The sequence below is a fragment of the Thalia democratica genome, chromosome 7 (assembly GCF_965202585.1).
Source record: "Thalia democratica chromosome 7, ktThaDemo2.hap1.1, whole genome shotgun sequence".
Classification (NCBI taxonomy): Eukaryota; Metazoa; Chordata; class Thaliacea; order Salpida; family Salpidae; genus Thalia; species Thalia democratica.
In genome coordinates this window covers 40,555,050-40,576,489 of record NC_139171.1, presented here as the reverse complement: position 1 = coordinate 40,576,489, position 21,440 = coordinate 40,555,050, and the positions used below count along the sequence as shown (strand labels likewise).

At 24.5% G+C, this 21,440-nt stretch overlaps 1 protein-coding gene across 3 annotated transcripts; it reads right to left on the bottom strand.

Annotated features, from left to right (window-relative positions):
• Positions 1-3,234: 3,234 nt before the first annotated feature.
• LOC145840295 (uncharacterized) lies at positions 3,235-20,640 on the bottom strand. Of its 3 annotated transcripts, none has more exons than XR_014370108.1 (14): positions 20,469-20,640; positions 19,058-19,104; positions 17,241-17,312; positions 16,524-16,586; positions 16,161-16,229; positions 15,791-15,833; positions 12,908-12,985; positions 12,454-12,656; positions 12,140-12,295; positions 9,963-10,204; positions 9,376-9,685; positions 8,070-8,147; positions 5,722-5,845; positions 3,235-3,754 (listed from the first exon to the last, which is right to left on the bottom strand). XR_014370108.1 is itself a non-coding variant. In XM_082947498.1 (13 exons), the coding sequence occupies exons 1-13, from the start codon at positions 20,599-20,601 to the stop codon at positions 5,816-5,818; spliced, it is 1,524 nt and encodes a 507-aa protein (XP_082803624.1). In that variant the 5' UTR covers positions 20,602-20,640; the 3' UTR covers positions 5,510-5,815. The 3 variants fall into 3 exon arrangements, 1 of the variants encoding a protein (XP_082803624.1); XR_014370109.1 differs by having other exon boundaries at positions 3,235-3,716; XM_082947498.1 differs by lacking the exon at positions 3,235-3,754 and having other exon boundaries at positions 5,510-5,845.
• Positions 20,641-21,440: the final 800 nt, after the last annotated feature.

The following is a 21,440-nucleotide window of genomic DNA, read 5'->3' as shown; positions in this document are numbered from 1 at the left end:
TAGTGGGAGTTATTGTATTTTAGATTTGAAAAACAAAAAAAAGTTAAAAATTTGAATACACATAAACCATTTTTTTTTATTAGTAGATTTATGTAATTTTTATTTTATAAATTTACATAAGTAGGTTCGTGCTTAATATTTTAGTGTCAGTTTTTAATTGAAATAGTTTAGCCAAAGATAGAAAAGGTCGTTGCATAAGCCGAATGAAACATATGTACTACTTTTTCAAATTTCGCATTTTGAATAGTTTCTTTTTAAACCGCTCCTTTCAAGCAGGATCAATGAAAATTAATTTAGTTTAACAAGTTTTCTTCTTTTATGTACATTTATTTGAAAAAAAATTAAAAAAGTATATTCGAATAAACATATATATTATAGTATAAATAAATGACAAAAAAATATCACTCAAAATATTTGGTCCCAAGACCTGGTGCACGAAGAACCTATCGGTTATCGAGTCGCAAAAAACAGATACCTTTTAACCTTTTGCCCCGGACAATATGTATAAGAGAATCTTTACTGAAGAGTATATGGAATGTTACATTCTATATACGAAACGATCGTTTAAAACTATTTGTTCATTATATAAACTAACAAATATAAACAAATATATATATTATGATGGTTCTATAAAAAAATATGTTAATTCCGGACTATCGCTGACTTATGAAAATATTTCTACAACTAAACTTTAAATTTTAATAGCTTAAAAAAGTAATGCTTACTTTTTGTTACAAAATCCAATAAATTTTGCATAATTGATTGAGATATTGTAGGAAAGTTAAAATAACATTGCTTCATTAGTTGGCAAACATTTTTATTTTTTGAAATAGCCAAAGTTTGTAATTAAAGTGTTTACAGAAACGTTAAATCTACTTTGCTTGTAGCCTACTGTTATCACAGCTTTTTGTCTTGAAATGTTATTGCCAATTACTTTTATTTTATACAAGGATGTATATGTATTTTAACCTACAAAAAAAAAGGAAAGCTAAGTTATTTAAAAAAAAACATTTTTAATCTTAGTTTATAAGTAACAAAGCTATTTTATCTTAGTTTTTAGTAACGTTTATACAAATAAACTATTAAAGTATCTTCTTGTAGTATTAACAATTTAACGATATGAAAACACAACCATTGATGTCAAATTTTAAAGGGTATCGTTTTATAAAGGGATCATAAAAATAATTAATTTAGTTAAAAACTTGTGATTTAGCTTATCTTGTTTAAATAAGGTGTACAATAGGGGTGGGCAACGTTTTCAATCGACGGGCCTGATCCGGAATAATTTTGTCTTTGGCGGGCCGGAGCTTTTCGAATTAATCATTTACCAGATCTAGTTTCCAGATCCAGCCTGATAATACCTTTTTAGATTCGGATACGGCCGGATCATGTTTTAAAAAAATTATCAGGATCCGACCGGATACTAACTTAAATCAAGAACCGGATCCAGTAGGATTCTAATAAAATAGAAGTATTGGATCCGGCCGAAATCTAATTTTATGGATACGTTTGATCACTTTTTTGAATCCTTCTAATTCACAAAAGTTTCTCAATTCTGACAACTTGAGTTGTAGATTGAGACATGTCAGATGTTTGTTTAATGTCTATCAATAAAATTGACATGGTAATTGACAAAAATAGATAATGTAAAACATCAGGCTTGAATAAACACTTTGCTTGGGGTAATTTGACAAAAGGATATTCCAACTAAGTTTGAAAAACACAAAATATTAGAACAAAATTGTGTATTTATTTATTAGTACATACGAAAGTTAAAAGCTATTTTTAAACATTTTTTTCGAGTCATACTCTTACAGTTTTGTTTTGTAAAAATGTGATACAAAACTATGCAAACATTTTGTACTATTGACCCTTTGCGGGCCGGACACTTCTATTGCAGGCCGGTCATTTTCATCTGCGGGCCGGATTCCATAAACATTTAAAAAACGGTCGGGGGCCGGTAATTTTAGCTCTGCGGGCCGGATCCGGCCCGCGGGCCGTACTTTTCCCACCCCTAGTGTACAACCTTTGTGACTTAAGGTAAAATGATAGTTTTTAAAATAGTTTATCGTATCTATTAAATTTTTGTATTTTTTTCTTATATCTGAAGAAAAATTAAATATAAAGTTTGATCAGCTTTTTGTTTGACTATGTTACGGTCTTCTACACATTCCATTTAAAAATTACTTTAAAATACAAAAAAAAACTTTTGAAGAGTTTCGCTTATATAACTGTGAACAATGAGTTTCACCACACAACCAACAACAACAGTATCCGAGACAACCTATGGTTAAATCACGACACCAGTTTCTTGCAAATATGCTTACCTAATGAATACTAATAAGGACGAAACCGGTCGTAAATTGTCTCGGAAACTGTTGTTGGAGGTCGCGTGACATTGTTTATTTTCGATGGCAAAAAGCATCTCAACTTTGTTGATGATGGCCAAAATAAATACTGGCCTATATAGTTGCACATTTAAAGTTGCACAGTTTTAGCCTACTTATAAGAATATTATTAAAATGTAAATATAATATTTCTTTATAACATTTTTTTTGTTGTATAGAATCATAATACATACTTAAAAAATAGTTAAGTTAAAGTTAAACAAAATTAAATATAATATTATTTTAAGACTAAGCGTAAAACTGATGCTCAAATACAGAAACGAGATTTGAATAATTATGTATGTAAAATAAGAATTTGATGTTGTTTATACTTTGAGTTTCTACGATTGTATGACCCAATTAACCTGTATTGATCATATATGAGATGCAGTAAAGCAAAAGATAGAGATACTTCTATTTTTACTCATACCAAAGCCATTCATATAGTTTATCATATGAATTAATTACTATGTAGTAGTACAGGCTTAAGCTTACGGTAAATTTTTTATACTAATAATACTTTTTTTATGTAAATTTCTTATAATTATTAATTAACTAAATGCGTTTTAGTAATACTAATAGTTACTTTTCAATACTAAAACAAAATTGAAAATTAACTGATTGTAGTAAATAGTTTTACCTTTAAAAATTTTCAACACAACCTTTAAAGAACTTTTTTTTAAACAACCATTTCCTGATTTTAGATTACTAAAAAATAATTTTATGGTTTTAACGTACTTAAACTTCACACTATTAACCATAACTAAAAAAAACTTAACTGATACTAAATAGTTCTAGAGGCTACTTTGTTTAAACTAGACACAACAAATGAGTAGTTATGTTCTATTATAAAGAGTTATACACAAAATAATGATATAAGAAATTTTATACCTAAAATGTTATTTTAAATGGAATCAAAACCTTAACACATAAATTAAGTCTAAAAGGAAGGTATTTTACGAATGAATAAACTAAAAAAAGAATAAGATACTTGAACTTAAAATAATAAAACTGTTGTAAGAAATAAACATTTTAAGTTAAGATATTTACATTAAAAGAATAAAAAACAATATTAAGTTCAAATAATAGCGCTTGAACTGTCTGATGATAGGTTTAGGCTCAAATCTGCTATGATCCAATTCTGATGAGTACATTAGCTGTACATTAAGTTTCGTACTGGTTGACTGACTCCACATTACTCGTTATTCAAAAGACTAAACCTAAATGCAATAACCGCAGATACATTACATTTACTCTTCCAACTTTTTTAGAAGAAAATCTTCACTCTTCTCTTCTGTTCTATTCTTGGTGGTAAAATGTTGAGGAAAACTGTTTTGTCATGACAAACTGAGTAACTTTTCCTAAATCTAATAGGTAAACAGCAAGTCAAAAAAAAGAAGTAAAACATATAAAAAATCAAATTATCATAAAACTAATAAAAAAAAAAGAAACATTTAAGTAGACTAAGAAAATAAGATATTTTGAAATTTTTTTAAAACTCTAAATTAACTTTTGTATTACTAATTATAAAGATATGTAACAATTGTTATTAGAGTATTTAATTTTTAAACAATCTTAGTAATTCAGTAAAATCATAAATTTAAAATTATAACGTTTTCTCAAAAGTAAAACGTAAAATACTTGTTTAACCAAAAGTTCACTCAATTGTCATGCCTATGATATAATTTTCTAAAAAATTTCAGCACAAAATTTGACAAATGTTCCAAATTAAACCCAGTTTATAAGTGCATACTCTAAATATACTAAAACTTTGTTTAACGATGTTAAACTACATAAGTTTGTTTTTTGGATGTATATTAACTTATATTTAATTTTTATATATGTGTTTAATCTAGATATGACAGACCTGAAGATATTGAAGACTTGAAATATTTTTTACAGACAGCAAAATTTATTTCCTATTAAAACTTAGAGTATATTTTCTAAACAGCTTTGTTTTTATATAGCATTACATTAAGATAAAAGAAATCAATTTATAAAAGCTAAAATAAGAAATATAAAGAAAAACCTTATCTGAGTTAATGTTATCATAAAAAAATTCTCAAAGTACACTTTGTTCAACATTTTATGTTTTTTGAATCTGCTTTTAAAGCTTCTAAACAAAAACGCACAACCGAATCTAAATTATTTAACTACAAATTTTATTAATAAAATCAAAATAGTAAAACTTTGTGTAATTAATGTAAACTTTTGCTTAAAAGTTTCGATCGGTTTCTTTGAAAAATTTTAAAAACAAATGTTCAAGTTCTATAAAAGTTCAATTTTTTTTTCAAATTACAATTTTATCAGTTTTGTACTAAAATCTCAGAATTTAATACGGAATTTCAAAAAAATATCTCAATAGTAAACTTTACAGTTATTATGATGTGATTATATGTTTACATTAGCTTGTAGAAAAGTTGCTTAAATTTTGTCAACTACAATAAGTTTTAATTGGCGCAACCTTAAGCTTTACGCTAATTCTTATAGTAATTTTTCGTTGATATGTTTTTTACGCTAAATTACGCTGAGAAAGTGCCTGACTGTGTGCGCAAAATTTTTAAATTAAAATAAAAATTTCATTCGTAGGATACTTTAAATGTAACAAAAAAGATACACTTTGTTGCCTTTTATCAAAATTTGTCTAATGAGTTTAACTTTTATCAAATCTTTAAAAAAATGTTAACACCGTTTTTTTGATCATAGCCTAATTTTAATTATCAAAATTCTATTTTAAAATACTTAAGTTACACTTTATTTTTGAATCAGCACCTGCCTTATTTTTTCTATAAATAAAAAGTGTTTATACTTATAAATATATTTCAGCTTTTAACTGGCTGTAAGAGCTAATTTACCAACTATGCGTAATTAATTAAACTACCTATACATTTTGTTTTCGTACTATTAACATTAAGAGTGATTTAAGTAAAACTTCATTCATCAGTTACAAATAGATAAAAAAAACTTTACTAACTTTATGTGTAAAAACTTATTTTGCCTTAGATTTGAATAACTTCATTTTAAATACAGTTAATGAAAAGATAGTAAGAAATGTTTAACCTGATTATCTATTCTACTATTATTTTGTAAAATGTTGCAAACAAATAAAAATACAACTTAAATTATTAGTTTGCTTTTTTAATTGTTTTGATAATTTTTACAGAAATGAAATAAGTAGTTAAAAAAAATGTTTTTTTTGAAAGTGTTTTATTATTTATAGTGATTTTTTTAGATGAAAAACACCTAATAAATAAATGTTTAATTTTAATAAAGTATTTCAAAGGCTTAAAGAAAAAAAATGAAAATAAAAGTTTTGTTTTTATGCACAACTTACTTTCTAAAGAAAAGTTTAAACAAACTAATTATAAAAGCTGTACATCACAGAAATACCGCTTTAAAAAATACTTATAAATCTGTTGACTCTGTGATTATTTTTCCTGCTCAAGTTGTTCGAACACCTGTTAATTATTTTCAAGTTTTATTAAGTGTTTGTGTATAAAAATTTATATAAAGACTTAAAAGTTTAGATCAAAACTAGAAAAGTTAAGCTTCAAAATAAAAATTGTCAAAATCTTAAATGTCCTAAAATAAATTTAAGAGTTAAACTTAATAGAAAGTTACTTAAAATCCATAAACTAGTGTTTTATGAATCAATTTAATGTTGATACATAAAAATATTTATAAATTATAAAACTGCATTTTTTAGTAGCAGTTTTTAAATATTAAATTTGTAACTTTTTTTTTGTTTCTTTTTAGTTTATAACAGTAGAAAAATATGTAATTAATGAAAAACTATTTTAAGTAATGCTAAATCATTTGTTAAAAGTATAAAATTTGCCTTAACGAGTCTAAAAATATTAAATATGCTATTTATGCCTAAATATTATTTTATTGTTCTTAAAATCAAATAATTACCAAATTATTTTAAGAAAAGCGTACTAAAAAAATGCAATTAAAAAAATTTTATAAAATAAACTTAACTTGTTCATATAACCAATACAACTATTAAGTTTAAAAGCTAAATTATGTTTTCTTTATTTGCTTTTGTTTTAAGTTGTTGATAAGCTTTTTTATTAAGACTGTTTTTAATTTTAAACAACATATTACAATGCTTCCTCACTTATCCGGGCATGTTGGGTATGCATTTGTTGTAAATAAAGCCGGATAAGACAAAATATTTTTTTAGTAATCTACCTCTCTAAGATTATGCAATGCACGTACACTTAATTATCTGCTAGTTTAATTCATTTTAACTTTCTTCAACGAACCAACAAATTAAAACCTTGTAAAATCTAAAATTTACTTAAAAAAAAAATTACATCGTAAACTGTTTCACTAAAATGGTAACTCTTTCTAAAAAAGGCAAAAATGGAGATTTGTTTGACATAACTTTCTTGTTTCTAGCGTAAAACTCACGGAATCGAATAAGTTGTGAAACACTTTCTGGCGTGGTTTCTGTTCTTTTTTTTTTTTGTTTCATCCGGTTGGTTGTGTTCTAATGGTAAGGTAATTGCTGGCAATATTCTAAAATACAACCTGGTTTCATCGCAATTAAAAACTTGATGTTCGGAGTAGCCTTCAATGTAATATTCTTATATTCGCATAGCGCGAAAATAAGAGTTATAAGACCAAGTTTAATTGTTTTAATAATTGTCACGATGCTATAAACTGTTTGCTTAACTATTAAATCAAGTTAAGCATACATTTATAGTCAAGAAATTTTTATATCTGAATTAAATTAATCTATTTCTCGACTAAATCCGATCGGATAAGTGAGGAAGAACTGTACATATAAATACATATACGATGTTGAAAAGATTTGATAAAAAGTGTTCATCAAAGTATAAACCTTGTATTAAAAAAAATTTAATAACTACTCCTTGTTAATTTGAGCACTTTTGAACGTGTGGAGTGCATGAAAATTTTGTAGCAAGTTGTAAAAAATGATAACGATGACTTTTAAAGTTATATCCTCTTATAAGTTGTTTAAACTAAAACTACTACTACTACTATCAAATACAAACTAGTCTGCAATAAACCAAAGTGGCTTATAATACTAACTACTACATATATTTCTTATATTATCAAGCACTGTCCCGTAAAGACGTTAAAAGGTATCCAAGTGGGGTACGACTCGATAACTGAAAGATTTTTTCGTACACCAGTACCCAGGACCAAATAATTTGAGCATTATTTTTTGTCGTCCAATAAACAAAATAATACTACATATTAATTCTGATTTTACGAAACATATTTTCTAGTGATAACTTAATGTGTAGAAACCATCTAAAGATATTGACAATTATTTCTTTAGGGTATAAATTGAAATTTGATTTTTCATCAATAACTAATCAGAAAATGGTTTAATAATTTAAAAACATATCCTAAGTTACTACCTAAGTTATTTTATTTATTACTATTTTTTGAATAAAGCTTTGAAATTTTCATTTTAGAAGTTCTATTTAATCTATCTGTAAATCAGAACTAGAGTAATGCAAGTCTTTGTTTTATCATTAAAGTTAATTAAATTTAAAGTTTGCAAAATATAGAAGTTAAGTAAAAATTTTTATAACATATTACAAAGACCATATAAGTTAACTAAATTAATCGTAACTGTTAGAAATTTTGAAAGAACTTAAATTTTTGGGTTAGATTTTATCAACTATTGTTTAGATTACTAACATTTTTAAGATCTTTTACGGTCCCACAATCGATATTATTTCGAACACTGCACATCGGAACTTCTTTTCTCGAAAAGACCTTGTAAACAATTGAACATTATTTTACCAACTTAGCTCAAAATAAAGTCTTTCTAAAACTTAAAACACTTTCTTAAGTTTTATTTATTGAAGAGCTAATATGAAAATATTTACTTGAGACATTGATAGTAAAAAAATATTAATTTTAATTTGATATTAAGTTTGTATATTTAAATATTGCTAAAATCGAATGAAAATCGTTGTGAATTTTTTTAAATTTAAATGGTTATGATAATTTTTTAAAAGATCTAATTAAGTCAAACACTGACTATAAGCATAAACGAATACTTAAACATTAGTTTACTTTAACAAGCGCTTGGTTAAACAGCGCCTCATCGTTACTATGTCTGCCAAATGAGTCCTAATGAAGCAAAATCAGCTTTTAAGGCAAAAAAATGCTATCAAGCTTTTGAACTTTTCGTGACAAGAAAATCGAACAAAGTGTTACACATTATTGGATAGAACTTGACTTATTATTTTCAAAACTGATTTTATTTTTTTCTGCTGTAATTTTTCAAAAAGTTATGTGTTTTAAAATCTAACCTTTTTTTTTAAGGTTACAAATTACTCAAAGTTATCATAATTTGTATCAAAATTATTTTGTAAGTTCTACACAATCATACCTGAAATACTTATTTTCAAAAAACTTTTGTTAAAATTTTAGTCAAAAGAAAAGCTCAATTCAAAATTAAAGATCTTAGAGTTTGTTTTATTTCTTGAAATGCTAATTAAAAAAAAATTAAGTAGCAAAAATATTGTTAGCAAAAACTTCAAAAAAAAGTTATGCTTTCTAACAATTTGCAACTTTGATTTAATTTTCCCTAACATTTGTGCTCTAGCCTGGGAAAATCAATAGATGTTACCCTTTTCCTTTTACTTTTAAAATTGTATGATGCTCAATATAACCTTAATTTTCTGTAAAAGTACCGTTAAATTTTCGAAAACTAATTAAACAAATTAAACAAATTAAAAAAAAAAAAAAAAATTCTTCTTAAACGACATATCTTAATTTTAGAAACTCAATCTAAGTAATCAGTTACTATGTCAAACTTAGATATTTTAAATATTTATAGCAGAAATAATAGCTGTTGTGACATAAAATTAAAAAACTACGTTTATCATTTTATACTTTAAACTATGTTGTAAATCAAGTTTATAACTACTTAATTTAAAAAATAACAAAACATGTTTTTTATAAAAAAAATGACTATGTAACAATATTAACGTACTTTAACTTTATTGCTATGGTCTTCTAATTCCTTTCTTATATTATTTATCGTATTTTCTCCATTAATATTTAGTTCTTTTTTAGTTTTTTGAGTCTCTATTGCTCGTTCTTCTTTTTGGCTTTGGTTGACTTTTAAGTTATTTTCTATTTTCCTTTCATCAGACTTGTTCATATGATAGGTTTTTATTTTATCATTAAGAACTTTTAATTCAAATCGTGTCTTAGACAGTTTTTCATTAACTTCATTAATAACACTAGGTTTGTTTTCTACTTGGGAGTTTAAATATCTTGAAAGCTCAGCTTCTTTTATTCTAATGAAATGTCATAACTTCACAGTTTTTTTTTTTTTAAGAATAAATTTTGTTTTTTTTTACTAAAACTAATTTAGTTAGTTTAGAAGAAATTTTTATGGTTGTGTTGACAAATCTTTTAAAAAGTTGTTAAACCAAATAGTACACATTCAACTTTTATTCTACCTAAAAACAAGATAAAAAATAATTTCAACTTGAAATGTAAAGAAAAAAGTCTAAACTTTTTTTTACTAAAATTTAAGGTCAATTCTAGACTTTTAAAATATCAAATGTTAACCTCAATGTAGAAATAACTTTTTCACAGTTATTTATTTTATTTACAATATTATCTTTTCCAACATCTTGGTTTAAGTATAAAGAATCTTTATATTCAATACTTATTGGTGTAGTAAAAGCACGAGGCCTTTCTTTGAGTACCTCATTATTATTTTTTTGTCGATTTGTTGTATCACTACTTGTTCTTTTTATTAATACGTTCTTTTTAACGTATTTTTCATCTAATTCAATGTAAGTTCCATCCTAGATTGTATATTAACAAAGTTTGTTAATTTATACTTACATAAAATTTAACTAATCAATTACACTACTATATTGAAAACAATAGATTAAGTTAAGACTTAATAATACTATTTTCATTTTAATCCAAAACTAGTGAAGTTAAACTTCACAAATGCTCTAAATTCTAATTTAAATCAATCAAAACTTTTTATAAATTAAGATTCTCAGTTAAAGTTTTATGTAAAGTTCATACGGTAGTAAAATATATAATACTTAAAACTTATTACTTCAAATAAAACTGTAATAAAATGTCATCCTTCATATGTTTTTTCATAGATTAAATGGTTGCTATCGCTTTAAGGCAAAGTTTATCTTTGTGGCTAACTAGCTATATGTACAAAATGAGCCAATCGAATTTGATGACGTGCGCAAAAAAGAATTAAAAATCTCCCAACTAGTTACGAATAGTCAAACCATCCAAATAAAGAAAGACACCCATAGAAGTTATTATGAAAACATTAAAGGTTGTTAGATTTATAGTGCATGTAGTAAAGTTTTTTTTTGTTTCTATGTAGATTTTATTTTTTATAAAGCATTTAGATTGACTTTTTTTTTTAATCACTTTGATATTTTGAATAACTTATACTAAGAAACAGCACTACTTGTTTGGTATCGAGATTAAGTAAACATACTTTAAGTGTAGAAATAGTAATAACGAGTAACCTTAAAACAAGTAAAGATAGTAAACAAAACTACAGTTAGTTATGGAAGTCCAAGAACAATATCAGGCTCATATATGTTTTCCTATTCCCCATGGTCTAATGTTGTAGATATCACATACTTTTTATTACAAAAGAGTAAAACTTAGATAAGTTGCCTTTGGTGACAGTTTTGTATAGAAATCAAGCATATACAACTCTTTAAAGTTCTACTTAATCAAGTAAGTATAAAAACAGTTTAGTGTTTCTTTTCTGGTGCCAGTATTTTAGAAAACGGGTTTTGTATAAATAATCTAAATTTATAAAAACAAATTTTACGTATAAAAAACAGGTTGTTGTAAATTATCAACTATTTTACGGCTTTACGTATTTAACTTCTAGAAACTTGGAAATAACAAATAACTTTTTTTGGTGCCTAGCTTAACCAAAACATTTTAAACAGTAGGTGGCATAGCTTATATACTTTACCTTCACTTCCACTTAAAGTACTTTCTACCCAATCTCGACGGTAAAACCTTTGGGTATCTAATAATAAAAATAAAGTACAACCTAACAAACGGATTGACAATATGCGGCTCGAAAATAACTTTTTAAAGCTCTAAAAACCGGTTTAAGTGCTGAAAACTTAAAATTAGGTTTTTAATTTAACAACTACTAGTTAATAGAACTAATGCTTTATTATGGATTGTTTTATCAAGTTTCAAGTTTAGTAAAGTATCTTTAACTTGATCAATACGGTTATTTTAAACAATAAAGCCAAAAGAAGAATGTTATATATATTTTTTTTTGTATAACTGTAGTTTATCATATTGCTGGTTGAACATTTTTAAGTTTTCTTAATTTAGTTTAGTTCTATTATCGTTAACTTTTTTAGTATAATTTCAAATTTAAAAGTTAAGTATATTCAAAATGTTAACACTTAACAGTAATTTAGCTTAATTCAATTTTCAAATTCAATACGTACTGACAAAATTTGTCTAGTCGTTACACCATTTTAAAACTTCAAGTTCTATATTAAAATGTTTCTATTTTGTTACTACTTTTATAATATTTTACTGACGAGATTGTATTGAAAGCACTATAAAAATTAATTCTAATACTTTGTAAGTGTTTTGTTTTAAGCTTAATAAAAAATTTAAAAAATAAAAGAAGAAATTTTTATAGTTTTTTTATATCCTTCTATTTAGTTTGTAATATTTAATTTCTAAACGTAATCAAACCAATACTTGAATCTCACATATAAACTATTTTTAGTAGAAATTTCTTCATAGAGACATATATCTTCCGTTTTACTAATTGGAGTATTCATTTCTTCATTACAAACTTTTGAGCTGTTGCTTTTTATTTGTTTTATGTTCGTAACCCAGTTTTCTAACTCTTTAGATGTCTCCATCTGAACAAAATTTTGTGTAAGTATTTTTTTAAGGTTTAAACAAAAGTAGGCTTAATTTAATATGTTTTTGCTTTTAAATAAGTTTTTAAAACGATTTTGAAATCAACTATTTTTTATATTACTTTTAATTTTAAATGCTTCACTACTTTTTTTTACACCTTAAGTTTTAATTCTTTTTTATATTTCTCTTCCGCGAGGTTTAAAGTATACTGAATTTTATCACCATGGAGTTCTACGTAACAGCACAATTCACATTCATACAAATCCATGGCAATATTGTTGTTGAACAAATACAAAAAGTTTTTTCTTATTGAGCAGTTTTCTTTGTTCCACTTATTATTTAACCACACATCCGTGTAAGCTAAAGTAAAAATATAGTTATCCTATATTTTTTACATGACTTTTTTTTAGTCTATGATTTTCAACTCTTTTTAACTAATTTATAATATAATGGTTTTGTTTTGTATTATAACTTATTTTAAACAATATTAGTTAAACTTTTAATACATTTTTTCAGGTAATGCAAATTTGGTATGTAAATATTTGATGTGGAACTTTTTTTTCTGTATATTTTGTAAGCTTTTAGACTTTTAAAGAGTTGAGTAAACTTACTAAGAAATTCTGTTTTCATATAACGAAATCTATCGGGTCGTTTGTCTTCAAAAATAAAACGTTGAGATATTTTTCTATCTGCATAACATGAATAATTTTAGTAAAATAATGTATTATTGAACCCGATAAAGAAATCGACGCTGAAAAATATAGTCAACGTTCTTAAAGTGTAAGACCTCACGGTCATCAAGTTATACACCAAGACCACTTTATAATAAACTGAGGAAAATTTCTTTAAAACCGACCGATTCTTAACACTTAGATGAGAGTAAAGTTTTTTTTAACTATTTTAGATTCTAAATATATTAAGTAGTCATTATAAAAGATGTTGAGTTTCACACGTATGTTTAAAAGTTTCATATAGTTAATTAGACATGTTTTATAATCAATATTTTTTTATTAACATATATAATAAGACTAGTATAAAAATGCACGGATTTTTATTTTATTGTTATCAAAGTAAAACTTCTGACATAACAAAGAATTAAATTGAAATAGAAACTATTTATAAACTCTCTTATTTAAAAAAATTCAAGAAGACTTAAATTATCACTTATGATTTACTTTAATTTTTATTAAACCATCAAAAAACTAGACACATTTTAATCGAAATCGATAAAAGTCTACAGAGCCTAAACCTAGACTTTTGTATGCCGTGAGAAAAGCTCAAGTTAACATCAAGGTTTTGGTAATACCAATTGAATCATCAGAGACCACAAGACTTCATTATACTGAAACCCGGGCTTTGTTCTTATTATAATAATTTAGTCTGACAACTAAAAAGCTGCAGCCGTCAAACTAGAAACAGTTTATAACTTTTTACTATTAAGAAACCCTTGCTTGTATTGATCAGTGACGTAAATTTGGCTTTTACTGTGCAAGGTTTAATACTTTGTCCACTAGGCAAGACAGCTGGTACACTCGTGTTTAATGTAATTAAAAAATATCGGCACAAATTTACAGAGCCTTAGCCTGAACTTTTGTATACCGTGAGAAAATTATATTAAAGTTAAAGAAATTTAATAAAGTTGAAACTCTAGCTAAACTTTTGCTCTAAACTACATTTAAAAAACATACAATAAGTTTTAGCTAGAGGTGTAAGTATTTTAAGTGTTTTTAAAGGTTTGTTTATCAGTTTCCAAGTTTATTAAAAAAAATTCTAACGATGTAGCTAGCTCGATAAAGTTACGAATCTGCAAAAATTAAAAACGATAGGGACGACGAGTGATGGCGTAATAGGGTTTAAATTACCTCTATTTTTATAGTTTTTTATATTAAAATATGCAGTTATGTTAAAACCTTAACAAAGAATGGAATGCTGAAGTATGAGAAATAACTGCATGTAAGTAGTTTATGTTGCTCCACACCCCATATTATGGGGTCACTATGATTTTTAACATTTAAAAATTTTCATCATAAAATCAGCAGGCAAATCTGTTAAAACAGACAATTTGTAAAAATAATCACAACGCTGCAAAAATTTCGGTTGGTATCTTCAAGAATTGGCTTAAGACATCCCAATTAAAACAAAATACATTTAAAAAAATCTGTAAAACAATTTAATATTTTGAATACCACTCATAGTGTACCAAGTTTACAGTAGTAAAACAAGATGAACTCAAAGAAAATTAATCGAAATGACAAGCTAACTGAAAAATAAAAAGAATGCTAAATTAAAACTCGTATGAATTTTGTAAATCACCTTAAAAGTTTTATATATTTTTGTGTTTGTGTCAACCACTGAGATTTGATCTTGCAACATTCTACTCAGAAAAATTATTTGACTTTAATCAAAGGTTGATAATTCTGACATATTAAATTCTTTATTTGATTAAAATTAAACAATTAAACTTTCACTGTTTGAAATGTTTTAATTTTTGTATGTATGTCAACCACTGTGTTTCATCTTGCGACATACAACTCAGTGAGTTGTTTAACCTAGTCAAAAGTTTATCTTTTTTTAGTCTTACTTTGAACCTCATCTTCTTTAAAATACAAATTGTTACATATACTTCTGGTTTTTATACTATGGTATACTAGTTATACTGTTAGTTTATAATTCTTATTGACAAAAAATATTAAGTAAATTTCCAGTAAAATTCATTCTGACTGAGCTCATAGTAGATTAGGCTTTCTTATTTTGTTTATACTTTTTTGTTCCCTCACAATTAAAGATTTAAAGATTAAGATTTTTTTCAGATTAATTTTGCATTGCAAAGCTTTATATAAAGAAAACTGAAAATGACTTATCTATTTATATCTTAAATATATTTAATTTATTTAAACTTTAAGACACTAAAAGTGCTAAAGTGTTTTTATATGTAACAATTATCTCTTAGGAGTGCAAAATTAAGTATATATAAATATTAAAAGCAAAGAAAGCAGAGTATTTTTAAGCTAAAAAACTGAGGCAAAGCGCTTTTTTTTACAAAAATATATACTACGTTGCTGCAGATTTGCAGAAACGTACCAGCTATGTGCCTGTTCCATTCTTAAAAGCAAATATATTATTTTAGTTGTTAAACAAGTCTAACTAGCTTTTAACCTTTTAAAGTAATCGATTAAAGAAATTATATTTGCAAAAAATCAATAGTATTTAATTGGTTCTAAATCTAGTAATTTGAATTATTAGCTTGGATTTAAAGAGAATAAAACCGTATCTAATTTTTGTTTTAATGTAACATTTAGTTTTCATTTTTTGCAGAGTAAAACTTTAGAATGTTTTTAAAGTCAATTTGAAGTAATTTTTAATGGTTATAATAAGTATGAATATCAAATACATATCTTACTTAAGAGTTTTTCGTAATTAAGTATTTAATTCAGAAATTTTAAGCATCAATTACAAAATGACTGAAAAAGTTGTTATTAGTAGTTTACCCTTACCTTTTATTTGGTTTTTTTCTGTATTCGGTTCAATGTAATATGGCTAAAATGTATATAAATATTTTATTATGTATTGTTTAATAAACTAAAGTAACTTTGTTTGAAAACTAGTCTGATAGTTTCTTATTTATTAATGTAAATGAAAATGCGATGTTTAAAAACTATTACTCTTAAGACTCTAAAATAAGTACTTTTGAAAGTTTACTAATATAAACTTTTAAGGTGTACTTATAAAGTTTCTAAACTAAAACAAAATGTTTTACAAGTTTAGGGAATTAAAAAGTTAGAAACAGTCACTGAGGTAAATATTTTATGTGAACTGTCATATTTGTGTTTTTTATTTTATTAATAAGTTATAATTCAGTCTTACTTCTTTACTTGTAAATGCAGTAATTTCACAAACTTCAAATTTTGCATCAGTTTTTTGCGAGTTCAGAGTCTGATTAGTGAAAATAGTTTTAAAAATTTTATATATACTGGTTTTTTAATTACATGTATCTTTATTTAAAATTTTAAACTTTAAATTTTTAACTTGAAGTTTTTTTTTCTCATTTATAAAAATAATTAAAATTTTTGAAACACAATTAAATCATTTTTTAAATTGAATTTTTTATGTTACTATTCAATTTTTAATAAAAAGTTTTATGGAAAAATATTAAGGACTATACAAAATATTAATAGAATTAAAGTTTTTAAGAGTTTGAAGTATTGATGTAAAATATAAGAAAACTACTTCGTCGTTTGTTAGTAAAACATTTTCGTAACTTGGTTTTCCTGAGTTTTGTTTTTCTTGTACCTTTGAATTTTAACAGTATATCTATTTTTGTTATTTAAACTTTTATTTTTGCGAACTATAATTTTGTTTTAAATACATGTATATTTATACATATTTATATTTAATGTTCAATATAAAAACAAAAACTGTTCTACGTATGTTTCAAATTAAACATTTTACACTCAAAATGTCTTTAAAAACATTACTTCTAAACTTAAAGTATTGAGTATTATAACACGAACCTACAATAAATATAACAACATATTATAAAGTGTACTGTACACTATAATAAACAGAAACTCCTTAACACTTATTTCGGACTTTAAAGGTTTTATGCACCAAGTATTCCTCGGAGTAATACAGGTACATAAAAAATAAATTCCGCTACATGTTTAGAGTAGTATTGGTTTTAAAAAAAGTATACTTTGCTCTACTTTTTCTATAAAGAACAATAAAATACTTATTCATACTTAAAAAACAGCAAATTATCATTAAAAATATATGTCTACCTCTTAAATACAATTATGCTACTGTTTCAGAACTTTGGTAAACATTTAGTTTGATAATTTTTTATTAAAAAAAAGTTTAAATACAAAATAAAACTACTAAGTGTTAAAGAACTATAAAGTAGTATGTTTTTATTTTATGTGATATATATAAATGAAGAAAAAATACTTTGCAATTCATAAGTGTAACATTTTCATAACGTGATTTCTGTTGATTCCGTTTTTCTTCGTTCGCTGAATTCTAAAGATGAGTTAGCATAGTTTAGTATGCTTAACTTCATAAAGTTTTCAAATGATCAAATGGTCTACTTTGTAGCGTTTTTATAAAAGTTTTATTTACAGAAACTAACTAAAGTGCAGTTTTATTTTGAAAAAAGCCCATAAGATTTAAAAGTGAAAAAATAATAATGCTTTAAGGATTATTAAAAAAAGCAAAAACAGCCAAACATTGATAAATTAAATACTGTTGAAATTTTAAACAAAAAGACTTGATTATGAATTGCAACAATTGACTATTTAACTGTTTTAAAATTAATATTCAGCATATATATTTAAAAGTTTTCTATTGATAAAACTTTAAACAATTTACATTGTAGAGAAAATTATGATAGTACAGCTGTTTATATTAATAACAACTAAAAATAATAAATAAGTTTGTTAATTTATATCTTCATTAAATTTTTGCAATGTACAAAACTTGTCTCTAATTTATAAAACTTGTACTCTTCTAACTTAAACTACTTGTATCTTAAACGGTAAAATAACAATTTCTACCCGCGATCAATCCCCTCTCGTACAATTTCCATCTAATTTTTCTTTAAATGTTTCTTTTTTATTATATTTTTTGTATTTTTCGTTTTTTATTAATTTTTACTAAAACTGTTACCGTTAACCTTTACCCTTGGTTAGTAAGCAGTTCTCCAATTTGTTCGGGTGGGAATTGATCGTGGGTTGGAACTGAGTGGTTCTCATCTTAAATATATCTTCTGACTTACGTGTAAAGACAATAAGTATAATTTTATTGTTTGTGTTTACAGCGATACGTACAAATAAAAAAGAAACTCGTCATAGTATTTTTTACAAGTATTATAAAATTATGTACTCTCTTTTGATTTTAGAACTAAACAAATAAAAACAACTATTGTGTTAGTATTTATTTATATAAACACAACCATACTTTTAAACATCTATCAATAAAACATTTCATTCACTTTTGTTAGAAAAGTCTATGAAATACTTATTAAGAAAAAACTTTCATTATTATTAAAATTTATGTAAATAAACATCATATTATTTTTTTAATAATTTTTTTAGACCAAATAAGAAGAAAGGCGTATTTTTTTTAAAGCATCCAATTATTTAAATGCAACAAAACGCAAATATTCTATTCCTAATACTTCGCGTCTTTTTGCGTTGTTTGATTTTTTAGAAATAGTTGTTAAATTAAGTAGTAATAACCTACCATAAAGTGTTTATAAGTTTGTAAAAAATAATTGAAATGCACAAGTTTAAAACTAAGCAACGTTAATTGAGCAAAAAGTTTAAAAATAAACAACATAAACATTTTTTCAGCAAAACTTTCAAATAAAAATTTTAAAGTTATGTCTGTTTGTTTGAAATGTAAAATATTTTCAAGCTTTCAAACCAACTTAACTAATGTAAGCATAAAAACTTTGATTGAGTCATTGGTTATTTCTTAAAAATCCTATTTCGATGTTAAAATTGTACTACGTCGGTTACTATATAATTTTTCAATGACCTTTTTAAACAAGTTATATTGTTACTTTTTGTAAAATATTTTTTTTAAATAGTTAATTGATTATACTAATCGTTAATAAAAAAATTGTGTTACAAATCTCTTCAACTTATTATTTCGTTTTTAGAATTTTTAAAAATAGTAAAAAAAAAATCTTTTTCACAATATTGATACACTTATTTCTTATCATATTAATTGTAAATTTTGTTAGCTAGCTATTTATAACTTACCGTTTTTATTTTTAGCTGAAATCTTGATTGGTCTCTTGATACTTGTTCTGAAACAGTTTTGAACTTGATAAAAAAAATTATAAATTATTCTTTAAAGTTTTATTTAGTTTTCTTTTATTAACAGTTTTATTTAATTTTTAGAAAACTCGTTTTTAGTTTTGTTCTAAGAAATTTAAGAATCATTTTCGTGTAATGTTTACTGGTAATAATTGTTAACTTTAAATATAGTAAGTAAAACATTTAAAAATATATAACAAAAGCTTTTACTGTTGTTAAACATTTTTTGTTTAGTCTTTTGTTGTAGTAAATTTTGTATAAAGAATATGATTTTATTTGTATTATCATTGAGCTAACTTCAAGATTACTTGTATTTGTTTAGCTATATTTAATTTGGGTAGGAGTTTAATATGTACGAAGGGACATTTTTGCACGAAGACACTTTTGCACGGCGTTAATTTTATACGAGGGATCAATTTTGCACAAAGACATATTTGCACGGGTTAAAAACAATTCATTTCTTTTTTCCTTACTTTAATTTTTTCTTACTTTCACTGCTAAAAATTTAATCTCACAAACTTGTATTTAAAATTAGTACTTTAAATTGTTTGAAATAATAGCTTGATGTTTATGCTCATTATTATACTTTATGTATTAGATAACTCTTTAGTTTTTGTCTATACTCTAAGCTCTAGAAAAATATTAAAAAATAGTTTTGAAAAGTCTTAATACTTATCTGATTAAAAATAAAAAATAAAGTTAACTCGAGTATAAGCTACATTAAAGACATTGAAAATAATACTTAACAGAAAACATATACAAAACAGTGTTTTTTAGCATAAAAATTGCATATTTTGTCGTTGACTATATTTAATTCTTAGTTATAAAAAAGTTTACAGTTTCCATTAACTAAAACTTGTATTTATTTTTCGACATTTTTTTATACAAAGCTTTTTTTTGCAAACGACTTTTTTAAATAGAGTATTGTAATCACACGATTAAAAATGTTATTTGTTAAAACATATTTCAAGAATTATGTTCAAAACTATTTATTTTTTTTTAATTAAAAAAAAATTGTTAAATTGTAAAACAATGAATATGTTTTAATATCTAGTTCTTAGCAATTTATTTCTAGACATATTTGAACTATACATTTTGTAAAAACTATACGTCAACTTTGTGACCTAAATTTATTCATTTTAAACTTTATTTATACATTACTTTGAAGACTGACTAATCTATTTTGTTTAAAATCTATAACTTGTTTAAACTAATAAGACTAATAAAAACATGTATTTATATTAAAATAAGCCTAAATAAAGCCTTAATCGTTAGGATAATCAATAACTTGCTTAACAAAAATATGAAAAACAAAAAAAATACAATTAAAAATTTATATAAAATTTATACTAACTGTTGTCCAAAAATCGCTTAATTGATTGTTTTAAATCAATTAGCTTATAATTCACTGAACTGCTCAAATTTTCATTTGATAAATCTTCTATGAAAAATACTTCAATTCTTTTTAGCAGATGAACACTTTCCATGATTTTTATTTTTGTTTTAAATTCTTTGTAGCATCATTTACCACTGAAGGATACGCATGCCTGGTACTCATGAACAAGCTTCACTTGTGAATTGCTTGGCTGAGTTTACTATCATGCTAAAAAAATTGTTACATGCGAGCAAGTAAAAACTTATTGTGTTTTTTTAATTATTATGCAATTTAGAAGATATTTTGACTGGTTTTTTTATCTAAAAATTACTAAGGTATAAAAATACAAAAGTTCCATAAGTATTTTTTTATTTTAAGTTGTATTAAAATCAGTTTCATACACAATAATAAATTTTTGAGTTAGTCTGATGTAGTTTACCAAAATTAATAACGATATTAAACAAAATAATAAATATAAAAATAACTGTTCATAGAAAATTTTAAATAATTAGTTCAATATAATTTCACAAAAAGCACAAAACTAATCATAAAAATTTAATTTGTTTTTCAGTATCAAAACTAAGTTTTATACAAAAAGTTGGTTAATTATCAGATGACTATTAACTGTTGTAGTTTTCTGAGCTACCGTTGTGTTTTTTCAGTAAAACTTATTTATTTATTGTCTATTGAACGACAAAAAGAAAACGCTCAAAAGGTTTGGTCTGAAGACCTGGTGTACAAAAAATCTTTCGGTTATCGAGTCATACACCAGAACAGTTTTTAGTCAACATTAATATTAAAATACATACTAAAAAAACAAATAAATAAATACAAACTTAGTTTCAAAGCGATTATATCTCCGTTTTTAACAGCAACTGTGCTGTATTATATAAGTACTGTTTTATATAAAAAACCAAACTTCATTAAAAACACGTTCAAAATGTTTAAAAA